We start from the raw sequence: 25,902 nt of genomic DNA on the forward strand, positions 1-25,902 counted from the left end.
TATTTAAATTTTTTTGCGATTAATGTTTTATTCTTACGGGATGATAAAACATGAATAGTACTTTATGCGTACTATTTTTTAAAGTTTTTTTACAATTTTTTTTAATAAGACGAATGGTCAAACGTTAGACACGGGAAAACGAAAAATAAACTTATTATGGGTCGGAGGTATTAATTATTATTTATTTATTGTGATTCGTTTCATAAGAATTGATTCAGTTGGCAGGTTACACCACGAATTCCGTTTTTTCTATATCTATATAAATAAAAAAAAATTACGAATGCTTCCGTAGCATAGTGGTAGTGCGTTCGCTTCGTAAGCGAAAGGTCGCGAGTTCGATCCTCGCCAGGAGCTTTATTAAGTGTTTTTTAATTGGTCATTTCATAAGTAGTAATGTGTTTTTGATTGGTCATATTTTTTTTCTGTATTAATGTGTTTTGCAATTGGTCGTATTTCCTTTTTTAGGTAAAAGTGTTTTTTAAATTGTACTTTATTAGGTAAAACGAATGGAGGTGCGGGGAATCGAACCCCGTGCCTCTCGCATGCGAAGCGAGCGCTCTACCATATGAGCTACACCCCCTTATTACTACCGTGCACTTCCTATTACATTTCTAAACACGATTGTGTGCACGGGAGACAGATTCTAAGGCGCTGGTAGGGACAATTTAAGAAGACTATTTTTTTTGTTTTTAGTTCATTTTGTGCAAACTGTAGCTATTGATTCAGAATTTATTTAGTTGATAATCTAAATTGTTTAGAACGGGTGAGACACTACCAGAATCCGGAATTTTCATGTGGGTGATGAATTTTTATGAGGGGCGAAATTGATCTGCCATGGAAATTATATTTTTGTGGGAGGCAATCATAACCGCCAAGAAAATAGTAAATTACCTTATCGAGTCATTTGTACCGCCACGATATTTTTTTAAAATTTCATTGCACTGCCAGGAAAACCAATGCATGAACCCAAATTTTGGCTGGTGGTCGCATGCGCGCGATTTGCTCCCGCTCTAGCAAAAAAAGAAGCGCGAATCGAAAAAAAAACGCGCGAGAAGACAAAAAAAAAATACAGGCATGACCGTGTGTCTCCCTGCACCAAAAGCAAACCAAAATAAAGCATCCTCTCTCTCTCGTCCTCTCTTTCTCCTCTCTACTCACTGCCTCAAATCCACCCCCAAATCTTCTTCACACCTGCTTCCTTCCACCGGAGCTAGCTCTCTTCTACTAATGAAAATGAGTTCCTTGCCGGGGTCGCGGCGAAGGGATGTCACGGGGCGGTGAAGGGCGTGGTCTACATCTTAGACCTACACATACACCATATATGTTTCTCCTTTCCTGGTAAGAAAATTTCTGCTTACATCAATGGCAGATTTTTCTTTTGTACCTCTGAGGAGATGAATCTATTACATGGGGTCTTGATTTTGGTCTTTTAATGGCTAGTGCTTTAGTATTTGAGTTCAGATTTTGGGTATAGCTGAGCCAACAAGTAGAGAAAGCAAAGGGGCAAGGGGAATACTACGATCTGATTTTTTTTTTGCTTCCAATTTTCAAGGATGAACAGAGGATTTGAGCTCTGAGACTTGGTGACAAACTGCCTGCCTCTCCGTCCAACAAGCTGCACATATCTCATCCAAGACAGTGGTAAGTATTTGTGTTTCCCATTTTATTATTAAAATACAATAGGTTCTCATGAGTTGATAATCCATTCTCCCTTCAGAAGTTTTTATTCCTCCGTAGTTATTTTGTGCTAGAATCTGTAGCACGCAATGAATTATCTATATTTGTGCTAGCTGCAAATTGATATGCAAATGTGTGCCTTCATAGATAGGTTGAGGCGCTGAGCTTAGAACATAATTTTTTCAGGTGAACCCATATTTTTGCATGCACTTATTGTTGCTTGTTCTGAAAAAAATAGAAATAAGTGTCAGCTAGAAAGCAACTAATCTTTGGAACCATCCTGTGGTATTGACCATCCCAGAGACAAACACTAACCTTTGGCAGGGATAAATAAAATATTACATGGACTGACATTCGGGATGGTTATAATAATAATAAATATGAGAATTACATGGTCATATAGCGTTGCATACTTCATGGTATCTTTCCATACCATCAAATACCTGTTAAGATAAAATTTGTTATTATGCTCACAATTTGAATACAGATAATTCACATGTTTTTATGTTATTAATTAGAATGTATATGTTCTGTAAGCTGCACAAAATTAATTGGTTTGGTTTGTAAGTATCACAAGTATTTAATATGTAGTATTGTATTTCCCTACATTTTTTCCTAGCTATATTTGGTCGGTAGCAAATCATTGTTAAACTAAAATTTTTATGCTACTTATTTTTCTAAAACAGAATAATTAAATGGCAAACCGTGAATGGATGTACAATGGTTGGTCACGTGGGAAAGCTCCCTCTAATGATTGGATTGAAAACACAAACCATTTCTTAGATCGTGCATTTTCTTTGCCTAATCTGGTTGAAGATGGTACTATTAAGTGTCCATGTGCCCTGTGTCGAAACTATGTTAGGCAAAAAAGTTTTGATGTGGAGATGCATTTATGTAAATATGGGTTTAGGGTTGACTACAGAGTATGGACATCACATGGGGAGGAAGCTATCAATAGTCAGGCTAAAGCTAGTAGTCATGAGAGTGTTGATGAAATTGATCACATGGCTGATATGCTGCTTGATCTAGGTGGTGACTGTCCACCATCGATTGATGAGGAGCCAACGGCATCTGCTCAGGCTTTCTATAGGATGGTTGATAATGCTGATCAACTAGTGCATGAGAACACAACACACTCATCTCTTTCCGCTGTGGCACGTTTGCTAGCTCTGAAATCACAATACAATATGTCAGTTGCACATTTTGAAGCAAACTTAGAGTTAATCCATGAACTTTTGCCTGTAGACTGTAAGTTGCCCAAGGATTTCTACCAATCAAAGAAACTATTAGAAGGGCTTGGTATGCCATATCTAAAAATTGATGCATGTTATAACAATTGCATGCTTTATTATAAAGAGAATGAAAATAAAGATAGGTGTGACATTTGTGGTATCTCTCGCTACGAGGAAGGCCAAAGCAAAGTCCCACGTAAAGTCTTGCGGTACCTTGCCATCACAGATAGATTACAAAGGTTATATGCACATGCAAAGACTGCGAAGCAAATGCAGTCTCATAGATGCTCGACATTTGGTAAGATGAGGCATCCTTGTGATGGGGAAGCATGGCAACAGTTTGATAAAGACTTTCCAGACTTTGCTAGTGATCGTAGAAATGTGCGGCTTGCTTTTGCAACTGATGGTTTTACACCTTTTAATCTGAGTGCAGCCCCCTATTCATGTTGGCTAGTTTTTGTTACTCCATTGAATCTTCCACCAAGCTTAGTCATGAAGTCAGAATTTATATTTCTTGCCCTCGTAGTTCCTGGTCCTGAACATCCTGGAAAGAAATTGAATGTTTTGATGCAACCTATAGTTGATGAATTAATGAAGCTATGGGATGGGGTCAAAACTTGGGATGCTTCACAGAAGAAAAATTTTACAATGCGTGCAGCCTATCTATGGTCTGTCCATGATTTCCCTGCTTATGGTAACTTTCTGGATGGAGCACTCATGGTAGATTTGCATGTCCAATATGCTTATCTAATAGTAAAGCCTTTCTACTTCATCATGGTCACAAGCCTTGCTGGTTTGATTGCCATAGGCGGTTCTTACCTAGAGACCATGAATTTAGATTTCAAGCAAATGCATTTCGCAAGAACACAATTGTGTTGGATGAGCCTCCAAGGCATTTAACTGGGGAGGAAATTCTGGTAGAAATGAACAGTCACACAACCAATTCAAAAACCTTTGGTAAATTGCATAATTGGACTCATATTAGTTGTTTTTGGCAACTACCATACTTTCATAAATTGTTGTTGCCGCATAATATTGATGTAATGCATAATGAGAAAAATGTAGCTGAAGCTATATGGAATACATGCTTTGACATACCTGATAAGACTAAAGACAATGCTAAAGCAAGGCAAGATCTAGCTGAGATTTGTAACCGTCCATCCTTGCATTTGGTGCTAAAGAAAAATGGTAAGTGGCACAAGCCACGAGCCCCATTTTGTATTGAGAAGAATGACAAGACAATAATTCTTAAATGGTTTCAAGAGCTCAAGTTTCCTGATGGGTACGCAGCCAACATTAGAAGAGGAGTTAACTTATCGCAGCGAAAAATCTTTGGATTAAAGAATCATGACTATCACATCTTTATGGAACGCTTGCTTCCCGTTGCATTCCGCGGCTTCCTTCCAGAAGAGACATGGGTGTGTTTGGCTGAGCTTAGTTTTTTCTATAGGCAACTATGTGCCAAAGAATTAAGAAAGGATACCATATGCAATTTAGAAGAGCAAATTGTTGTTCTTTTATGCAAAATGGAGAAGATATTTCCTCCGGGATTCTTCAATCCTATGCAACATCTAATTATTCATCTTCCCCGTGAGGCTCGACTAGGAGGCCCCGTTCAAGCCCGTTGGAACTATCCATATGAGAGGTAAACTTATAGATCGTTGGTTATGCATCATTCTATAATAATATCTTCTAAATTATTTTGTTGGTTTATATAGGAAAATCCAAAGGCTTAGAAAGAAAGTACGAAACAAGGCTCGTGTTGAAGGTTGTATTGTTGAGGCTGAATTAGTTGAGGAGGCCACGAATTATCTATCACTTTATTTTAAACCCACAGCTCGGTCAATTAGAAACAAGATTCCTCGGTACGATGATGGTGCATGTACCTTTGAAAGTTCATGTAATATTGAAATCTTTAAGTACCCCGGCCGGTGCACTAGCCCACGAGGTATTCGTTCACTCTCACTAGAAGAGTATGAGGCTGCATTCTTATACATATTGACGAACATGCTAGAGATGGATGGACTCTTCAAGTACTAGCCCTCAATCTATTTTTTATTTTTTTCCATATAATTTTTTGGTTCCATGCTAATATATTGGTTTTCCTAGAAAATTTGATGAGAAACATTGGAAGAGCAGAATTAAACCAAAGCCTGAACAACTACGAGACTTAAGGTTAAATGGGTGGAAGACTAGTCGTGGAAAGCATGGGCCTGATTTTTTTGATTGGTTCAAAGAAGTAATATTTTCTTCCACTTCACATTAAAGTAATGTAGCTTTATGTATACACCTACAACTAACACATCAAACTATATTTTGGTTGCAGTGCATGGTAACATCTAGCATTGATATTGCCTTACATCAAATATCTTATGGATTTCGCCAAAGGGTTTCGAGTTATGGGTGCTATGATGTGAATGGATATAGATTTCGGTCAGAGGAGTATGAGAGAACAAGATTTGGATTGACTACTGTTAACACTGGTGTTTGCGTGTGTTGTATTGACGAAAATGATAATGAACTGGAGTACTATGGTGTGATAAAGGACATTATAAAAATAAAATGGGAGGGAAACTTGCAGCTAGAGATAGTTCTGTTTGATTGTCAGTGGTTTGATCCAACAGTGAGGGGCACTAGGCGTACTGAAAATCTGGGGCTGGTGGAGATTAAGTGTACCTCTAGGCTTTCAGTTTTTGAACCATTTGTCATGGCAAGTCAAGTTAAACAGGTTTATTATGTGCCTTATGCTTGTAAGAACAGATCAGATCTAGCAGACTGGTGGGTTGCATATCAAGTTTCTCCGCGTGGTTGTGTACCTCCCCAAGATAATAATGATGATTCAAACTCTCCTGATGGAACTAATGAGGAAGTGTTAATTTATCAAGAAGACGGACTAGAAGGAACTTTTGTAATTATTTAGGGGTTGATCTAGATAATATAACTTCAACAATATCAGATGAGATAACTAATTCTAAGGACTTGGAATTTCTATCCAAACTGAATATCGAAGCTGAATGTGAAGCTAATATGGATGACGATGAAATATATGAAGAAGATGAAGAGGATATTGATGAGGATCAGCATGAACTTCCACCTCATAATATTCAAGATCCAACTTATGACCCAAAGGATTTTTGATTTCCATTTATTTATATTGTAGTCCTACTTGAAATTTTTTGGACATCACTTGTACTAGTTACAACTCAAGCAAAAGTCGTGTTGAATGAGTCCATCTTTATATTTGTTAATGATTTCATTTACATGTGTGTACTATGTTCTGTTCTATTTTAATTTATACATATGTTTATTTGCATTGTTTTTGTACTTGGTTATGTGTTGCTGAAGTTAAAATATTTTCATTTTTTACTTCAAATCTGCAATGAACTTATAGCTTTTTTACCGTCCTTTATGATGAGAGGTACCTAATCCTATCCGTTTATTGAGCCACATCCAAGGGTTAAGAAGGTTCGGTACCGGCAGGTCCAGGTTTCCCATGCGTACGGTACCTCGTCTCCGTCCGCGTGCGGTACTTGAGTATAAGGGCAAAAATGTATTTTCGCATTCACTTCCTTTTTCCAGTGGATAGCATCGTCTGACCTCCAGCATTCAGATTCCATTTGATCGCAGGCAGCCTTGTGAATCTTGACGTCGTCGGCAGCGGCGGGCGGCGCCTCGTCGGCGGTGGCGGGCGGTGGCTCGTCCTGTGCGACGGCTGCGCCTCAACCTTGTGAATCCCGACCTCGTCGGCACGGCGAGCGGCGCCTCATCAGCAGCGGCGGGCAGCGCCTCGTCGGCCTCCTTCCTATGCGACGGCTGCTCCTCAACCTTGTGAATCCCGACCTCGTCGGCAGAGGCGGGCGGCGCCTCGTCGGCCTCCTTCCTGTGCGACGGTTGCGCCTCTATCCTGCAGGCGCATCGACGCAAGGGCCGACGGAATACGGATCCAACCCAAGGAGTTTCCCTACCCACACTCAAGGAGTTGTTGCAGCAGGTATCGTCATGCATGGTGGCTATCTTTTGCTGGAAAAACACCGGCTCGGCATTCTGCACGGCGCCCAGATCCGAGGAGGAAGATTGAGCAGCTTTGCTGCAGGTCGAGCGCAGATCAGAAGATTGGTGTTGGTGCCGATTCATGCTAGGGAGGTAGTTGTTTTGTTCTGCTAGCTTATATTTCTTGAATTTGTGGCAAAATAGATTGATGTGTATCTGAATATATGCTCAGTGTGCATTACATTAGTCATCCCCAAAATAAAAGTTTTACAGCAACAATAACTAGATACATTTGTACATAGACATGAAACGAGGTCTCAGTGCTTCTTCGTTGGGTCAGAAATTGCATCTTTTGCTGCTTCGGTGTGTAGATGAGCTATATCTTCTTGCACTTCGATGATAATATTCAGAGAACTATTGATAAGGTCAGAAGCCACCTTTTGTCGGTATAGAGTGGTTGTGTCCTGCAGTGGATTGTGAATCAATTGCAGTCAGTATATATATAGGACTTATGTACGTAGCTGAATGCGATTGAATAATACCATTGTGTAGAACTCGCTGGACAAGTCTTTTCCATTCCAATTCTCCATGAATCTCAAAGCATGCAACCCACACGACCAACTGTGGTTTAGAAATATTTATTAACTGCATAGTCAGAGAAGGAATGAAAGGGTTCAAGTAATATTTGTAATTATTACCCGTCATCTTGTTGGGGGACTTGCATAGGGCACAATGGCCATGTGGTCACTCTCTTGTTGCTCCATTGTGTTTGTAAACCCTTTTCTTGTTTTGCATACTGAATGTACTTGTCAATTCCTTTGATCCGGAACATAGTAAAACAAATATGTTAAGTTGAAGTAAAATAGTGTGCACTAAAATTAGAAGAGCTGAAACTTACTATATTTGTGAGGTCTTTGTCTGCAGCATAGCTATCTCTGAACATAACTATTGAGTCTAGTATCTGAATGTTTTCATTCTTAGCGATGACAACAACAAACCAATGGTTTTTGTTTCTACATATTGGGATGAAAACCTGCAGTAGATATTGTTAGTTAGATTCTTTGCAAATACCGGGAGAAAACCTGCAGTAGAGAAGATGTCAAAGTGAACAATTGTTAATTTACCATATCGTGCTTTAAGTATTTTTCGGCAACAGCGGCTCTTGAATCACGATACCTCTTGCCACTTGTTCCTTTAGATTGACCATCCATGTTCCATATCTGTCCTTGTGTTGAACTTTCAAGGTAGGCTGTACCGTGTTGTCTTGGTTTGTCCCGATGAATGTCTTTTATCACCTCTATATATGCATCTATTACCTGTGATGCAGTCAATGTGAAAATCAAGTACTATTAAATCTTAGATTTTTTACTGAATAGGTAAGATATTCTTCAGTCATTGAGCATCTGAATAGAACTTCATTCCCAACGCTACGCAACTTGCGATAGCGTTCCATTTGATCAGACCAATGATATGTCTCACCATACCTATCTGAATAAAAAGCATTTTTTGCCTTCATTGTCCACCTACGCATTATACAACACAAAGGAATTGCATCAGCCTTCAAAAAAATGCAAAACAGCAAATATATGATCACAAGGTATGCATTCACACTCCAATTTTTGACAAGGACAAGTTATGCTTTGCAGGGATGAATCTACATACGTACAACTCAATATTTTCATCTTCTCACTATTTTCCTTCCTTGAAATTACATACCTCACAAGACTGTCCTCTTCTATACTATCTATTACCTCCCAATCCATGGATTTGCAAATTTCCAACTTCACCTTCTTAAAAGCTGCGGGGGTAAACACATGCGAGGCATCCTTCTCAAATTCGCTAGCATCGCTAGCTGTGAACGAAACTGATTGAGAAGATTTTGCATCTAACTTAGCCTCTCTATGTCTCATACGTGACAAGCAGTGCTCATAGTGCTCAACCAAAAGAACTAAAGTCAGCTTTCGATCTAGATACCTATGAAGTTTTGAGTTTAGGCTCTCGCTTCGCTGATTGCTTTTCATACCAAGGAAAAACCTAACTTTGTATATGTAGCAGCACATTTCTTTCTTAGGTTGTACATCCTCATAAGCCACTTGTTATCTTCAGAAACTTTATGGTTAAACTTGAATTCATCCCACTTTCTCCTCCACTCATATGGATCAATGGGTGCATGAACAAGAACTCTGAAATCTGCTATCATATCTTGATGTAGATGTCGTCCCATATTCTGCTCAATATGCCAAGTACATAACCGGTGGTCTGAATTGGGCATCACAGATGTGATTGCTCTACGCATTGCATTGTCCCCATCTGTTATCAAGGATTTTGGATGTTTCTGACCCATGCAATTCAAAAATTGCCTAAGAATCCATTCATATGTTGATGTCTTCCCGTCTGCAACTATGGCACATGCAAAAATCACAGTGGAACCATGATGGTTGACACCAACAAAGGGGATGAAAGGTAGGTTATATTTGTTCACACGGTATGTGCTATCGAAAACAACAACATCACCAAAAGCCTCATAATCAATGCGAGATTGTGGGTCTGACCAAAATAACCTTGTCAAAGAACTAACATCATTCATCTCGTACTCAAAAAAAACTCCATATCATCCTTTTGTTGTGCCTACATGTACTTGATAACATGGTTGGCGTCACCCCCAAAGTATTTGTTTCTTCCTTAGTTTGACAAAGTGGTTATATAGATCCCTAGAAACAAACCCAGCCGCTTCATAACCACCATGGCGTTTTTCCATAACATCCATCACTTGATGCTGACGCAAACCAGCCTCTTTCAATTCCGTTACCTGAGCTTTCTGTTCATCAGACAGTCCACGATGTGACCTTAAGAAAGCAGTTTCATCAGGTTTACACAATGGATGGCTATGCTTATGAACAAATTTCAGAACATACCAGTCACCCCTAACCTTGTCAAGTTTTATCGCAAATTGAGCTTCACAACCACATCGAGTAAGTGCCCGGGGTTGTCTAGTTCTATTTTTCATACCCATATACATATCTTTCCTACATCCTTCTCTAGAGCATGTATACTGTCTATGGAATATCCCATTTGTAATTGGATCACGTCTCACGTAATCCTTCCTTATGCTGAATCCTTTCTCTCTAGCATAATTATTGTAAAATACATAACCTTCCTCCTCACTCTTAAATCTCATACTAATCATCTTTTCATACTCCTTTTGTTCCTCCAAGTTGGTACTGTTACTACCCATTTTACAAGCCATGAGAAAAGTCTGTACAAACCAACGTATGCATCAGGAAAATATGGACATTACCATCCTTCTAGGGAGCAGTTCAAAAAATGTCAAAAAAATTTTAAATGGTACTCTCCTAACTAATCTGCAACTACCAATGTACCATCCCACGCTATAATGTATAATTAAAAGCAACAAAATAAATTACTGCTATTTTGTTCGGTCCATAAAAAAACTGAAGGAGTTAGAAAGTTTCTACTGGATTTACCTGGCCACTTCTTCTAAGCAACTAAGCCCTTCCTTGATTCAACTTCAACTTGATGTGCTCAACAGAAAACCATGTAAGCTGTCTTGCCTTGCAGTGGAATAAACCATTTCTCTGGGATTCAATATATCTCCATCGATTAGCCAGATCGATTACTACGGCGCACCTGCCACGGCATCCAACAGAAGAAGAGTGGCAAGGAACGACGCACCTGCCGCCGCGTCCAACAGAAGAAGGGCGGCAAGACAGCGCGGCACGGCGTCGAATGGGAGGAAGCATGCACACCGTAGCAGACTAGAGCAAGAAAGGGGAGAGGCAGCTATGGCACAGGCAGATCTGAGCTGCTTTCTTGGTGGCAAGATGAGGAGAGAGGAAGAGACACCGATTTGCTTTGCTGCGCTGGTCGTTTCACTGTTATCTTTTCGTTTGGTCCATCCTGACCCTGCTAAATGAACGGCTAGATTTGATCTGGTACCTCCCAGTACTAGTACTGGCAGGTACTATTTCAAGGACCATAAAAAAGCTCATGAACTTAACATTATTTTGAATTGCATGAGATGCACTGTCTCCGCCATAAAACTCTCATGGGTAAGCAGCATGTAGCAAAGGGTGGTGCCAACAGAAAAGGCAGTGGTGATGGTGTTCGTTCTGAAAAGAGCACTGCTACTGGTGATAATTGTGAAAGAGTTAGCATTGATGGAGTAAATTCTAAAAGGACTAGTGCTGCTAGTGCTAACTCTAAAAGAGCGGGTGCTGATGATGTTAGCCCCATAATGAATAGTGGTGGTAATAGCTCCAGCCAATGCAATGCAAACTCAAGTGGTGTTCATAGTAAGGGGGCTTGTGGAAATCCTAAAAAAAGAGGGAGAGGGAAAATGTCCAGGACACAACTAAAATTACCTCCACGTGGTCAGAGGGTTGAGCTGATTCCAAAGGGTGACATGTAAGTAAATGTTTCTCACTGCAGTACTTCTATCATTTATACCAATAAATTAATGTAGGTCACATTCTCTTCAAGCACGGTATGCAGTTTACTAGGAATGTCAATGGTCTATTTGATTAGTATAGCAATCTGACATGTTTGGTTCTGTGTCACACAGCCAATTCAGGTATGCAAATTATGACCCAAACGGTTTGAAGTATGCCTCACAGGTGGGAGCTATTCTTAAACGACAATACCCGGGCATTATCAAAGCGTACAATGATGAAGGTGATATTGTGGATAAACATCCTACTATGTCATGGAATGATTTCTTTTGGAAAAAGAATGACAGTGGAGTGTCATATGCTAGACAAGTAAAGCAAGAGTGCTGGGTATTAAAACTTAACTAGCATGTTACATATAAATTCTGCTATTTTGTTGCATACATAACCTTTTCCTTCTAGTACATATGCAGAGATTATTCTTTGTTAAGCCACAACTTAGGAGAGAGGCTGACCAAAATTTGGAGAATTATCTGGTGAAAAGGGTTACAAATATGATGCACCAAGCCCGTTTGGATGCTGTCAAGTTATATTATGACAAGTTTAAAGGTGAAGACTGTGATGATACTCGTGCACGTACTATAGAACTCACAGAAGCACAATACTTGAAGGCTAAGCTTGACTGGTGTGATAAGGGTGCATGGGCTCTCCTCTCCCATTATTGGACCACGAAAAAGTACAAAGAAAAGAGAAAGAAAGCCCAGGAATCACGAATGAAATCTGATGATGTTGCTCAAAATAGAGGGGGTTCACGAAATTTTGCAGAGACACAACAATACATGGTATGGCATCATTGTACTACTTTCACTTCATTCATTTGCCTTTACTAATAGTTTCATATGGATAATTGAACTTTGTTGGCCTTATAGGATTTTACTTTTGGTGCTGAAAGGGCCAGTACTTTAAATACTTATGTTGTAATGAAATCTGGAATGAAAAATATGGACAAAACTGGTTGCAGTGGTCCAATCCCTAGTCAGAAAGCACAAAGAGTCTTGGTATGTCATACATGACTACGGTATGTTTATTTTAAAGAAAGATTGCTATATTCCTTATCTTTCCATACTTTTATTTTAGGATGGCTATAAAGCGAAAACCCAAAATGAGAACTCACAAGAATTGGATGGAAAGATTTTGTACTCCATTGGAAGAGGCTTGCCCCATGGCCGTGTACCGATAGGCAATGGTGATGTCAAGAAGGCGGATGTTTTGGCAGCTGCTAAATCAAGTAGTGTTAGGCCAACCAAGTCTGCTTCCTATCAGTGTGTCATTGAAGAAAATACTAAACTAAAGAAGATCAATGAGATTAACATTGAAGAAAATAGTGTTAACCGTGAGCTGATCATGGTAATAATTGTTTCTTAGCCTCCAACAATGTTCCTGTTCATGCATGTTCATTCAAGTGCTTTTTTATTGCAGAGTATTTTTACTAATCTTGGACAAGAACCACCTGCTACTCTACTAAGTCATCTAGCGAATATTGATGCACGTCGTCACGAGGTTTGGACGATGACTAATTTTTTTAGGCTAATGCATTATTTCAGCATTCAGAGGGCATTGCCTTAACCTTGTTTATGTTCATAAGCATGGACTTATTGCTCTGCATAGCCTTATACTCTGTTAATTCACTATATCAGTAGTTTTAAAGCTAGTCACTATTAATACAGCATATTAAAAACATGCATTTGATTCTCTTCCAGGCAATGGGGTCATCACATTCTGGCTCCGACTTAGATGATGACATGGGTAGTAATGAGGACTTGGGTGATAGCATGCACAACGATGAAGACTCAGATGGTGATATGCACACGAATGGTGATATGGGTAACAGTGAGGACGAGCGTGATACTATGCACTGGGATGAGAACTTGGATGTTGAGGTTTTCACATGACTGATGACGTTGATATTCACAACAATAGCTACAATGGCCTAGGTGGTAACAACTTCATTGACATAGATCGTGATAACAACTTCCATGACCTTGATGATTATGACTAAGAAGGCGGCGAGTGAATTCTTGTAATTGGAAGCAACACAATAGCAACGGATGTCAATAGCTCTTAGTGGGATCTATTGCTTTTAGACATCCTTTAGGTCTGTTATGGTTGAAACTAAGTTTGTTGGAGACTAAGCTTTTGCTAAGTGATAGAGGTTTAATATTTTGGATGCATAATGTTGTATTATTACCTTATACATGTGGTGCTTAGGAAATATAGCTTCTAAGTGCAGACCTGTAATGGATTCATGGATCTTTCGTTAATTAACCGTGGTTTAACTATTTAAATGTTACATGTTTAGTAATTTTTATTTGCATGTGTAATTGGGTTAGTTCGATCGGTTAATCCGTGAAATAGTGGTGTACATTAATATTCTAATCTCTTTTTTCATGGCGGTTCCAACATGTTTTCCTTGACGTTTACATCATCACCTAAATGGATAAACCTGGCGGTTGCACACTATCACAATAATCAATAAAACTGACGGTTCAACACCGTGATGAAAATGAATAAACTTGAGGGGACATCACTGCTACGAAAATTCCATTACCATGGCGGTTTCATTCAAATTTGTGGCGTTATGCGAACATATGGATATCATGATTTCCTTGGCAATAGTTGCTGCCATGTAAATTAAACCCGGCGGTTAACCGCCAAGAAATTTCATTTTTCTTGTCGCTCTACTCGTGAGTGCTTTTGCGTGGCGGCTAACCGACAAGAAGCATTTTCTTGGCGGTTTTGGTACTTTTCGTGGCGGTTTTTTCCCCTCGTGAAAACTCTGGATTCTGATAGTGAGAAAATGCTAAACAAAGAATAATTCGTGAAAATATATATATATATATATATATATATATATATATATATATATATATATATATATACGTGTGTGTTTTCACGATCTAAAAAACAAGGCTAAAAGTAACTGCAACGAAAAATTCAACTCTAAAATTTAAGGTTAAAATTTTAAATTTTATGTTATTAGTATAAGCAAAAGCGAAAAGACGAGGATGGAAGAGTTTGACATTCTATGTGACCCTCAAGGTGGTTGCGTTTTGTGAGAGGATTAGGGAGCAAGAGCATCTTCAAGAGATATCTAAAATTGATCTCTAAAACTAAATTTTAAAAAATATATCTCCAACAGATTACTAAATACATTCTTAATATTTACTCATGCCTAAAATTACTTCAATTGTATCCTAAATTTAGGGGGGGAAATATAGGTTCTTATTTATTTTTAGATTTCTGTTAGAGCAATGTGAAATTTTTATGCTAGATATTGTTTTAGATGAATTCAATACAATTTTTTGGATAGCAAAATATTAGCATTCTCTTGGAGATGCTCTAGTTAATGTTCACCATCAGTTCACTTTATTTCTTTTTCGTTTTTTTGGTTGAAATCATCACAAATGAACAAGTCATTGCTACAGTTATAGTTTAAATAATAATAGAAAATATATAGGTAGTCAGAAGGTATTACTAAAATACGGGAACAAATGATATGGAGCATATATATAATATGATGATCTGCTAAAATAAAAATATGTATGAAGATGAAAACTTTCTTGGATAGCCATCTCAATGAGAATATGAAAGTTTTGTTAGAAATGCTCGTCGCCCCGAAAGGACCAGTGCACGAACGCTCGTGCGTGTTAAGACATTTGCGAATCTGCAAGAATCATTTTAGCGGTATTTTTCTCATTCCTGTTTTGGAAGGCTATTGCTTCATCAATTTGGTTTGATTGCTTTTGTTTACCTGATGGACATGACAAATTTCTTTTTCCCCCAGAGTTGTAATCTTATACATGGGTTTGAATGTATCTTTTATGTGCATTATTTTTTTCCAATATAATATTTCTAGGTACAAACCTTATAAATTCAAAAGAATTTTACTCATAAGACATATTGATATGTATATGTTCAAAGATGTATTTATGTGTAATGTTTGTGTGTACAAAGTTTTTTTTAACTGTCATTATCTTTCCATTTTTCCTAAATTTATCATTTTAATTTTTTCCTGTTTCGAGAGTGCCACATCCGCATGTATTGTTCTACCACATATACAAGACCATCTCTAATGGATATATAAGATATATTATACAATTTTTTAATAGAAGAAAGATAAAAGCTATCTCTTAATTAAGATAGTCTTTTGCACATATTCTAATGTCAAGTGAGAATGAATTAAATTGTAAAGTTATTTATATTATGAGCTAGGCCATCAAAGATAGTATTTACCTACCCTGGTCACAGTAGGTTTATTTCTAGTCGTAGCTCCCTTCGGCTTTGGCCAGTGGCACTGCATCTCCCTTTAACCTCTAGTGTCTTATTTCCTGCTCCTTTTGGTCTCCGGCGCCTCGATTCTATCTTTATGCATTGTGTTTTTTTTATCACTTTATCCATTGTATCCTTTTGGTCCCTTTATGGATTGTTTAGCTGAGTCGCTGATCAACTTGTAGCAAGCAAATGCATACCGGAGATAGAAATATAAGCAAAAGCGAAAAGCCGAGGATGGAAGGGTTTGGGATTCTGCGCGACCCTCAAGGTCGTTGCGTTCTGTGAGAGGATTAGGGAGTAGTTAATGTATATATACTTAAAATGTAACGTACTCACACCATCTTTTTCTCTTTTTTTTTTCACCACCACTCCACCAGTTTGTCCTTGGGAAGGCCCCATTGAAAATTTTCTCTACACCACCAGAGGACCCAAAACTAGCAAAGGTAAATCCATGCCACGCTAATATAAGGTAAAAAAATTTCCAACATTTCTTCCGGTCATTGAGGTGAGTGAACAGCACAGAATAAGCTAGCTTCATTTGCTGCGTCGCACCTCTTCTCCAAACAATGTCCCTTGTCCCTGCTAGCAAAACCATCAACAGTGCATCAGGAAAGGCATGATATAGCAACATTCCACTCATGCCCAATTTATACCAGGTGGACAACTTCTAGCAATAAAACTAAAATCAGAGGCACATTTCATCTACATATACCGAGGCATGTGCTCCCTGGAATGTTAACGCATCCCTTGTCCCAAAGTGAACACTCCATTGGAAATATGATGTTCTCACATGTGGGAATAATTGCAGTAAATGAGACCAATAGATATTTTATCAGGCTGAGGCTTCTAAACTAGTTCACTTAGCACACTTTTTTTCTATTTCTTGTTGAACTCGTGTCATAGAAAAAAAGTAGTTATTAACCATACCTCACAAGGATGGAAAAAGCTTCAGGCTAACTAGATCCCTCAGTGACTGGGTGTTTTGTATAATGCACTAAATAATCAACAAAGTGGAAAGGGCAGCAGTACAATACGAGGCAGAAGTTTCTGTTTCTGAACTTGATATCAGCAAGCAGCACAGCTAGCAAGTAACAACTTGAGATCAGAGCAAGAAACTCTAAAAAACAGTTGCTCACTTGAAATGATGCTTTTGTTTAATGCAAGGTGAACTATGGGTGCTTACCAGAAGTAAACATATGGAGCAACAGATGGCATTATGAAACATATCCTGATAAATAACACAATGGTCAAGGTGGCTAATCGAACAAAGCACATAAACAAACACTCCACCCATCTCAAAATGTAGCTACTTCTAGGATTCAAATTTGTCTCAAAATATAACTACTTTTCCACCAAACACCTCATCTCAACCAATCATAACCATTTCTCACCCCAACCTTAATCCCTCCAAAAAAAATGCATAGGTAGTTATATTTTGAGACAGAGAGTATCATTTTTTTCACCACATTTACATTGATTACAATAGATTCAGAGTATGTGAGCCTAAATACATCATCAGGCCATAATAAACAACTGATCAGACAAAGGATATTTTAACATTTAACCACAACAATAGCAAACCCCACAAAGGCCATCTACAAATTGATCATGTGATGCATAAAAGATTGGTGTTATATAATCAACAAATACAAACATAATATGGCCTACAAAGCAAAAATCCCTTTCGAAAATCAAGCATCTGCCAACAACGCATTCCTTTTCAAATACCTATGCAAGCTAGTCTAGCAGAATAGAGAATTAACTTTGACCACCTACAAAGCTAATATGAGCGCTTGTATTGGAAGACATGAAAACACCTTAAAACTTCTTGATTAACCAGGTTGTTACTACAACCCATCTCTGTATGCAAACTAATTGTACACATGCTATGGATCTCGTTACACAGTACTACCGATCAACAATCAGTGGTTTAAACATGCAACCAATCTTGCGACAACCAAATGTGTATAGCCGTTAACCACCAATGAGGTATACGCACAGCCAATTGACCCAAATAAATGTGAATGCGTACATTACACATCAAAGAAGAATGTCGCAGCCCATAGATCACCAAAACCTCTAATCTAAATCTAGCACACCAAACTGCCATTGAATAGATATCATAAATGGATGGCTCAAAGTTAAATGGTTTGCTTCTTTTCTTTTAATCACGCATATTAGAACAAAAAGGAATTGCTATAATATCTCCAAGACTAGTATGACTATTGGTAGAGCATGCAAATCTCAATATTGGCATGTGTCACGGTAATTATCTTACAAGGAATAAGGTTATACATACCTCCTCATTCCCTCTTTCTCGGAAGCTATTCAGTCCAGATCATCGTAGCCATGATGACTGTCAGTCGCATTGTTGTTGCCAGCACCAGAGCCAGAGCCAGAGCCACCAACAGGATCCTGGTTGGTAGGATTGCTGCTCTCCGCCTGGCCACCAAACGCAGCCCGGAGAGGCCATGGCAGCGATATCCTGAACCTTCTCTCTGCCACCCTGGGCGAAGGGGTGGCGCTGGTCGGCGCTCCAGAGGCAGAGGCAGCAACAGCTGCTGCTGCTGCTGCTGCTGCGGTGGGCTGGTCAGATCCCCGGCGGTGGCCGTGGTCAGGGTCATCTGTGGGCAGCTCAAAGCGGCAAACGGGGCAGGAGCTGTGCAGGTCGAGCCAGGGGAGGATGCAATCCTTGTGGAAGACATGTTTGCAGGGGAGCTGCTTGGCATCAGCGCCAAGGTGGAAGTCGTCCATGCAGACGGCGCACTGGGCCCCTCCATCGGCGGCCATCATGTCGGCGGAGACGGCGACGTCAGGGAGTGCGGCGACAGCGGACTTGGCGGCAGGAGGGGTGCCGTAGCGGTTGGGATCGTTCTCAGCGAGCTGCTGGATGAGCTGCTCGAGGCCGGAGCCGACAAAGTAGTCGCCGAGGCTGATCCCGGAGGAGGCACCGGGGAAGGAAGCGGAGGAGCCCTCGAGGACGATCTGGATGGTGGCGCCGCCAGAGAGGAGGCCGGTGAAATGGTCATGGAGGAAGTTGGAGGGGTCGAAGTGGGTGGATGCCGAAGGTGCGGGCGCGGGCGCGGGGGAGGGGGGGCCGAAGAAGGCGTTGAGGTCGCTAGGGTGGCGGAGATCGAAGGAAGGGGAGGCAAAGGGGAAGAAGGGGTGTGGCAGGAAGGCGGCAGGGTGTGGGCTAGGGTTAGTGCCCTCCCCAAGCCCCGCCTCCTCGACGAATCCTCCACCGCAGAGCGGGCAGAGGACGTCGGCGTCGGGGGAGGTGGGCGGGGCGATGGGGACGTTGCGTTCGCACTGATGGCAGTAGAAGCGCTGCGGATGAGCCGCAGACGACATGGCCGCCGCCGCCGCCGGAAAATGGAGGAGCCCGATACCGATGGGAGCTAGAGCTAGATAGAAGAAAGAATTCAGCAACTCAACTGCTACCAAACCAATCTGTCGCCCTCCCTCCCTGCACCAAAGTCTTTGGGAAATTGGGAGGAAGGGGAGAAGGTATGAGATCGAGGAGAAGAAGAAGAAGAGGAGGAGATGGCGTGTACGTGTCCACCTGCTGTCACTGACAGTGGGCCATAGCCTCCTGCTCCCAGAAGGATCTCGAACCGAGGCCCACTTTCCTACTAGACCCATGTACTGCATTCATTTCCCAAGCTGGGCTGACGAGTTTCCTTCTAATTAAAAATATCTTCAGCAAGAGTTTCTATTTTAGAGCCCCGAAAGATTAACGAGTGACGTCTCCAATTCTCTAAGAGCACGTATAAATGTGTATGTTAGCTGACTCAATCGTTACGTAAGCAAACTTAACGACGTGGAGGAAAGAATTGGAAGGAGAGAGAAAAGCTGTTGTCATACATAACAACGGCTTAGAGTCGACTTTTAGTATTTATCAAAGAAAACTTTCTTGTATAGGAATGTATAAAAAGGAAACTAGTTTAATAAAAAATATTTTATTATATTAATAAAGAGATCATACCTAACTCTACTTTTGTACGTATCATTTTAAGATAGACTCTTGTTGCTGACGTAGCTTGAGGTAGAGTCCTCTGTTGAACATGTCCTAAGGGAGTGTTTGGGACAAGGGGCTAAACTTTAGCCATTTGTCCCATCAAATATTTGAACACTTATTATAAATAGTAAACGGAGACTATTAATAAAACGCATTCATAATCTTAGACTATTTCGTGATACGAATCTATTGAGCCCAATTAATCCATAATTAGCCTATGTGATGCTACAGTAAAGATGTTTTAATTATGGATTAATTAGACTTAAAAAATTTATCTCGTGGATTAGCTCTCATTTATGAAATTAGTTTTTTATTAGTCTATGTTTAATACTTTAAATTAGTGTCCAAACATCCAATGTGACATGGGGCTAAAAAGTTTAGCCCTATCTAAACAACCCCTAAGAGCCTATTATCTAAATTTGGTCTCTATATCTTTATTTAGATGATCGTCTAAAACAATTCTATCATCTATGTCTCTTTGTACTCCAGCAGATCATTTATTCATATATGACATCCTCCATATTTCTTTGGAGGATCCAACATCTAAATATAGAGTTTCTCTTTTCAAATATGGATGATATCAAAAAATAGATGATAGGACAAGATAGATGTTCTGCTGCAACTCAATATTTACCTTTTATCCTCTATTTTTAGAATAAAGAATATGATAGATAAATTGTTGGGGATTCTCTAAAGTCGTCAAAATACTTTTTACTCTAGCAACAACTCTCATTTTAGAGCTCCTATTTCCGATGATTTCTCTTCTATTTTCATATAGAGTCCATGTTTAACACCATGATAATTAAAACATAAATATTTTCAGCGCATGTAATTCAACAATATTCAAATTCACGATTTTAAGCACCATAATTTAAATTCAAGTTCAAAAATTTTAAACATAGAAGTCATATATCCTACGAGCAAATGTTCAAGACAATGCATAGTTCACAGAAAATGCAAGGAAACAAGCTACTGAGCGCCATGAAGCACCCACATATGTTCCACAAGATCATCACGAAGTTGCTGATGTGCATGTTTGTCTTTAATTGCTTTATGTATCTTTACAAAGTTATCTAACACAAGTGGATTTCGTCGATCGTACTCCTCTTTATCATAGTCAAAGCTATCATCTTCGTTTCACTCACTCTCAATGATCATGTTGTGTTGTGCATAACTACATAAGTTGTCATAATGTACCATAGGGTATTTGTATCCCAGAATTTAGCAGGAGTCCTCAACATTGCAAAGTGAGCTTATAGAACACCAAATGCTCTCTCAACATCACTCCTTGAACTTCTGCGAAATGGACTCTCCTCTTAACTTGTAGATTAGAAATGGTCTTCATACAAGTGGCCCAAGAAAGGTATATGCCATAGCAAGATAATAACTCAGGATGTAATTCTTACCATTCACCCTGAATTACAACTATGGAACTATCCCTGAAGTAAGCCTGTAAAAAGAGTGGTGATTATAGAACATTCATATCGTTGAGAGAACCTGGTATTCCAAAGAAAGAATTCCAAATCCATAAATCCTTGGATGCAATGGCTCCAAGAATCATAGTTAGCCCTTCCACATGCCATGACTATTGCCCTTTCCAACCTGTTGGACAATTCTTTCATCTCCAATGCACACAGTCAATGCAGTCTAGCATTCCTGGAAACCCCCTTGGAGTGCTGATAGCCATCAGTCTTACAATGTCATCAGCAGTTGGTGCCCTCAAGTACTGATCACCAAACACATTCAACCACAGCCTTGACAAAGTGCTTGAAAGCTTCTGTCATTGTGCTCTCTGAAATCCTCACGAGTTCATCAAGACTATAGGCTGGAACATCATATGCAAGCATGTGGAATGCATCTACTACCTTCTGCACTGCAGGTGCACCGAGAAGGCCAGTAGCATCTGGTCTATACCTAAAGTTGTCATCATGAGCCTCCACACTAGCCACTATGTGCAAGAAGAGCTCCCTCAACATCCTGAACCACAGTGCTTTTTTTTGGTACTCATGCTCCATGTGCGTAAAAAGAGCAGCTGCAATGTAGTAGCCATCATGGTCGGACTCCTCTTGCTCCCACCACTGACCAAGAAGATCATAATCATCAGAAAAGTCCATCTACAAAAATCACTGGCATCAATTAAATAATAATTGATCAAGAGATGAAATTAACTTTAAACTTTTTTCAATCCAATCAAACACAGAAACATCGACCAATCACATGTTGTGTTGAGATGTCATACATCATAGCCGAACAATCTATATGCAACGACTATACCCCTACCATGTTTAGCGCTGCTAAATAAATTGACAGTTTTTAAGAGCAATTCATGATATATTTAATAGATATAGTCAGCTAGGGGGACTGCAAAAGTACAATTGCTAGCTAGCTCAGCCAAACAGTATATACGTGGCATAAAATTTTTGGAGCAAGAGATGCCATAAATTGCTAGCTAAGCTTCAGGTCAGTACTGAAAAAAAAAAGAACCTTTACCATGGAGCATATTTGACCAACTTGATGTTTATAGAATAATTACAAGACAACATGGCTTTGAGTTCTCACAGATTTCCAAAATTAGAATAGTACATTAGCTTGCTTGTGCATTATAGAATTTGAAACACAAGGCCATTCTAGCTATAAGAAACAAGTAGTTAAAGATTCAGTCTGTAGACTGAACTGAAACATTTCAGCACACTGAAACTCTACAGACAAAACAAAATATGCATTTTCATTTGTGGCATATATGTCAATAATGACCAAATTTGAGATTAGTAATGTTTAGCTGCATGCTTTAAAATCGGCAGTGTTTAGCTTTACCAAAATACATACATATACAAAAGCTGGTACAATAACTGAAAGTCTATAAGGCCTTTGATTCAGATTCTAACAAATGAGTCTTTTGTCTGGAACAAACTAAATACTCCATTGGCATAAATCACAATGTGTGTGCATCTTGCAGAACATTTTGAAGGATCATGGACAGAATACAAAAACTACTAAACCAGTCCATTCTTCTGAAGATTAACAATGAATAATGATGTAATTGTCGGTGTTATATCTATTTGAGTCATATTGTTAATACCTATGAACTGACATCAGATGCATAATTGCATCTACTTTGAAAAAAAAATAAAGACTAACAAACAACAGCAACTAATTTGACAAGCAGCAGATCGGCAAAGGAAGGTTAATTTCTTCAGATCAAAGATTAAATTACAAGATTCATAACCTTGGTAAGAAAATTCAAAGGAAAAAAAATGGGCAAAAGGAATTGGAGCAACGAGGCAGGCTGCATTCCTCACCTACTCTGGACGAGCCATGGTGTGGCAGCAGGGGACATTGCCGGAGCTACTGCAGGTGAGGTCGGAGAGGACCGTGCTAGACGACGGGAGCAGTGTAGTGGTGAGGAGATCAGGAAGGGCAAGGGACGACGTCGTGGACAACACCGATAAAAACTGCTGTCGTTGCTGCAGGAGGCAGCAGCTAGAGATGCCCTAGAAGCACGCCAGGAGAGCATCGACGCAACCAGCGCATGGTTGCGATGAGAGAACCGCGTGCCAATTTTTTCCACACGCACCAAAATAAAGAGAGATGAGGGCTGTGGGGAGGGATATGAGGGCCTTCCTATTTTAGGGCCATAGTAGGGGCCCTGGTGGACTTCGATTTTTTTTGTCTCCACCCTAAAAACCGGTTGAGGGCTTAGTTTAGGGGCCTGTTGGAGATGCTATGGGGTGTCATATCAGCATTTTTGATGATTTGTCAATGAATTAATAAAGAGAGATAAAATGGGTTTCATCTAAATGGAACCATGTGTACACTGTTACCAATGTAGCTTATCTCTTGCATGTATTGCCTATGAAATAACAAAATAGAACTTATGCATTGTATGGAATATTTCAATCATTAACTAAATGCTATATTCCTTATGTGTTACTCTTGAGAATATAAAAAATGAAACCTCCCACTGGGATTGGCCTATTTAAGACTGGCACGACATGTAAAGCATTTTGAGTTGATAATGAAACGGTTCCCTCCAATGCATTGTGTCATTTTGTAGTTTCATAGGATAATTATAGCATTTAATGCACGATCCGGCGATTGAAGGGTTTGCGGATAAAATAAAGCTTTTGTCCCTAATGCTAGTGTGAAACAGTTTTCAAGTTTTGGAAAGAGAGTATACACAGTTTATCTAGAGAAAACACATAATATCTTTTTTTTCATAACTCTAATGCCATGTCATCAGATTTGCTTTATGTGGCACCTCATTGAATTAGAATGAAAACCTCATTGGGACTAGTTTTAGCGCATGATTAATTAAGTATTAGCTATTACAAATTTGAAAATTAGATTTTTTTTTTTGAGAAACTTCCATATAGAAAGTTTTGCATGAAATCCAACCTTACTTATTATAAATGAAACTACTTATTAACAATTAAAAAGTAATTTAGGGATAAAACTTTTATATACGTGCTCTTACCAATCTAAAAGCAAATGATATAAAATAAACTATGATGAAATCAACTCCAAAATTAAGTTTTCAAATTCAAATTTTCACTTATGCTTATAAGCTATTGGGGAAATGATGTGAGTGATCATTTAACGGTTTAGAAAACATGCTCACGGAAAAGGTGGAAGTAGCTACAGCCATTGTGGGTGTTGCCGAACAGACCCAAGTTGATGATTGAAGAGCATAGCAGAGCAAGGGAAATACAAAATTACAAATTACAAATACTTACGTGGAAGATGGATCATTTTCAGGATGTTGCTAGTTGACCACGATCGATCAATTTTCAAGATGGTTGTCGAAATTATATGACTTTCTCTCCCCAAAATTCTATATAAAAACATAAACCGATTAAACAGTTAGAATAAACTCTTAGCTCTCTACCACTTCTGTTTTCATTTCTGCATAATGCATGCATGATTGGGGTAACAGAGAAAAAAACGATAGGCAATATGGTCTGGAAATTCGATATAACCTTTCAGCCATAATTCCATGCATGAGAATGGAATACAAAAGGTCTAAAACAAAATTCCAAACCAAGCGCTGGAATACTAGACATAAAGTGGAGTAGAGAAGGCTAGAGATGGTCTGGTTGTAAAGCAAGGGGTCTTTTCTTGACCAAGATGAACAATGCAACACGTCTAGTGCGGAAATCGGGGTGCCACTGTTCTTGCTCGATGCAGCCGACTTGGAAGTCCTCCATTGCTGCGTCCAAGAAGCACTCCAGTACAACATCTGAATGAAGTTGTCAGGCAATTACTAGTGTGTTCCAGTTCCAGTAGAAGAAGAAGAATTACTAGTATATGTAATTTGAAGTCGTAAGAGAATACAGTAGTGGTACCATTGCGGAGTTCTCCTGCGAGGATGATGGTGGTGTGTGGCCCTGAAAGCTGCTTCAGGGTGATGAGCAGATCATCCACTGCCTCCTCGCTGTAGATGACGTCCGACCCAAGCACTGAAATTCAATTCATTTATTTTGTTAGTCAATTGGATCGATTAGATTAGAAAACAAGACAAGGAGGAGGAGGAGGAAGAAGGGCGACTGACCGAAGTGCAATGGTGGGTCGAGCAAATCCGGGTGTGGGTCGTGACCCCAGATGAGGTCGATGACCCGAGCAGAGCCCCTGGCGTCCTCCCCGACGTTGAGGTGGACGTTCTTCCTGAGCAGCTTGAGGCGGTCAGGGAGGTCGGTGAGCAGCACGTGGGCTCCGAGAAGGGCCGCGACGCAGCCCGCGAGGCCGCATCCCGCTCCCAGCTCAACCGCCCTGGCGCCACGCAGGGCAAGGCGGGCGGAGTCGACGGCGTGCTCGAGGAACTTGGCGAGGACGACGGCGCTGTCCCAGACGACGGCGCCGGTGACGCCGGGCGTGGCCATGGAGGAGGGGGACTGGAGTAGGGAGAGACGGCGGGCGCAGGCGTCGAGGGTGAAGGAGTGCGCGGCGTGGCGGACGAAGGCGTTGTGGCGCTGCGACGCCGGCTGGCCGAGGGCCCAGAGCAGCATCGTCTCGCCGGAGCCGGACGCGCCCACCGGGCGGACAGGGCCGGAGTAAGCGCCCATGCCCAGCAGGAGGGCGGCTTCTTCTTCTTCTTCTTCTTCTTGTTGTTGTCGAAGGGGAAGGGGATCCTCCTCCATCGCCATCTCCATCGCCATTTCCATCTACTCCATGTCAGTGAGACGATGGATTCATCCTCTCTCCAGGGAGGCCGCGTGCAAATATGGATGGGCCTTCCTTAGGATGAGAGTTG

At 40.1% G+C, this 25,902-nt stretch overlaps 3 protein-coding genes, 1 long non-coding RNA gene and 2 other non-coding genes across 14 annotated transcripts; 2 read left to right on the top strand and 4 right to left on the bottom strand.

The window, feature by feature from the left end:
- Positions 1 to 282: 282 nt before the first annotated feature.
- TRNAT-CGU lies at positions 283 to 354 on the top strand. Its single transcript has one exon. It is a non-coding gene; the product is annotated as a tRNA-Thr (tRNA).
- Positions 355 to 507: 153 nt separating this feature from the next.
- Positions 508 to 580, bottom strand: TRNAA-CGC. Its single transcript has one exon. It is a non-coding gene; the product is annotated as a tRNA-Ala (tRNA).
- Positions 581 to 1,107: 527 nt separating this feature from the next.
- LOC102709376 lies at positions 1,108 to 6,164 on the top strand. 4 transcript variants are annotated; one of them, XM_040525049.1, is made up of 6 exons: positions 1,108 to 1,338; positions 1,553 to 1,641; positions 2,707 to 4,554; positions 4,628 to 4,942; positions 5,019 to 5,148; positions 5,236 to 6,162. In XM_040525049.1, exons 3-6 carry the CDS (start codon positions 3,833 to 3,835, stop codon positions 5,827 to 5,829), a joined length of 1,761 nt encoding a protein of 586 aa, XP_040380983.1. In that variant the 5' UTR covers positions 1,108 to 1,338; positions 1,553 to 1,641; positions 2,707 to 3,832; the 3' UTR covers positions 5,830 to 6,162. The 4 variants fall into 4 exon arrangements, 3 of the variants coding, with proteins under 3 accessions (XP_040380983.1, XP_040380984.1, XP_040380982.1); XM_040525050.1 differs by having other exon boundaries at positions 4,360 to 4,554; positions 5,019 to 5,149; positions 5,234 to 6,162; XR_005812029.1 differs by lacking the exons at positions 1,108 to 1,338; positions 1,553 to 1,641 and having other exon boundaries at positions 2,211 to 4,554; positions 4,628 to 4,857; positions 5,236 to 6,164.
- A 761-nt stretch (positions 6,165 to 6,925) lies between these two features.
- LOC121054782 lies at positions 6,926 to 7,705 on the bottom strand. Its single transcript, XR_005812075.1, has 3 exons — positions 7,598 to 7,705; positions 7,442 to 7,520; positions 6,926 to 7,363 (listed from the first exon to the last, which is right to left on the bottom strand). It is a non-coding gene; the product is annotated as an uncharacterized LOC121054782 (long non-coding RNA).
- Positions 7,706 to 15,880: 8,175 nt separating this feature from the next.
- On the bottom strand, positions 15,881 to 19,142 carry LOC102717715 (E3 ubiquitin-protein ligase RING1-like). 5 transcript variants are annotated; one of them, XR_005812069.1, is made up of 4 exons: positions 17,937 to 19,142; positions 16,821 to 16,865; positions 16,565 to 16,718; positions 15,881 to 16,216 (listed from the first exon to the last, which is right to left on the bottom strand). XR_005812069.1 is itself a non-coding variant. In XM_040525423.1 (2 exons), exon 1 carries the CDS (start codon positions 18,986 to 18,988, stop codon positions 17,966 to 17,968), a length of 1,023 nt encoding a protein of 340 aa, XP_040381357.1. In that variant the 5' UTR covers positions 18,989 to 19,142; the 3' UTR covers positions 15,881 to 16,216; positions 17,937 to 17,965. The 5 variants fall into 5 exon arrangements, 2 of the variants coding, with proteins under 2 accessions (XP_040381357.1, XP_040381358.1); XR_005812067.1 differs by lacking the exon at positions 16,565 to 16,718; XR_005812068.1 differs by lacking the exon at positions 16,565 to 16,718 and having other exon boundaries at positions 15,881 to 16,219.
- A 1,807-nt stretch (positions 19,143 to 20,949) lies between these two features.
- LOC102717996 (protein-lysine methyltransferase METTL21D) lies at positions 20,950 to 25,836 on the bottom strand. Of its 2 annotated transcripts, none has more exons than XM_015838854.2 (4): positions 25,204 to 25,836; positions 24,998 to 25,111; positions 24,389 to 24,891; positions 20,950 to 21,733 (listed from the first exon to the last, which is right to left on the bottom strand). In XM_015838854.2, the coding sequence occupies exons 1-3, from the start codon at positions 25,811 to 25,813 to the stop codon at positions 24,734 to 24,736; spliced, it is 882 nt and encodes a 293-aa protein (XP_015694340.1). In that variant the 5' UTR covers positions 25,814 to 25,836; the 3' UTR covers positions 20,950 to 21,733; positions 24,389 to 24,733. The 2 variants fall into 2 exon arrangements, with proteins under 2 accessions (XP_015694340.1, XP_006655673.2); XM_006655610.3 differs by having other exon boundaries at positions 20,950 to 21,769.
- Positions 25,837 to 25,902: the final 66 nt, after the last annotated feature.

The sequence above is a fragment of the Oryza brachyantha genome, chromosome 6, assembly GCF_000231095.2.
Source record: "Oryza brachyantha chromosome 6, ObraRS2, whole genome shotgun sequence".
Classification (NCBI taxonomy): domain Eukaryota; kingdom Viridiplantae; phylum Streptophyta; class Magnoliopsida; order Poales; family Poaceae; genus Oryza; species Oryza brachyantha.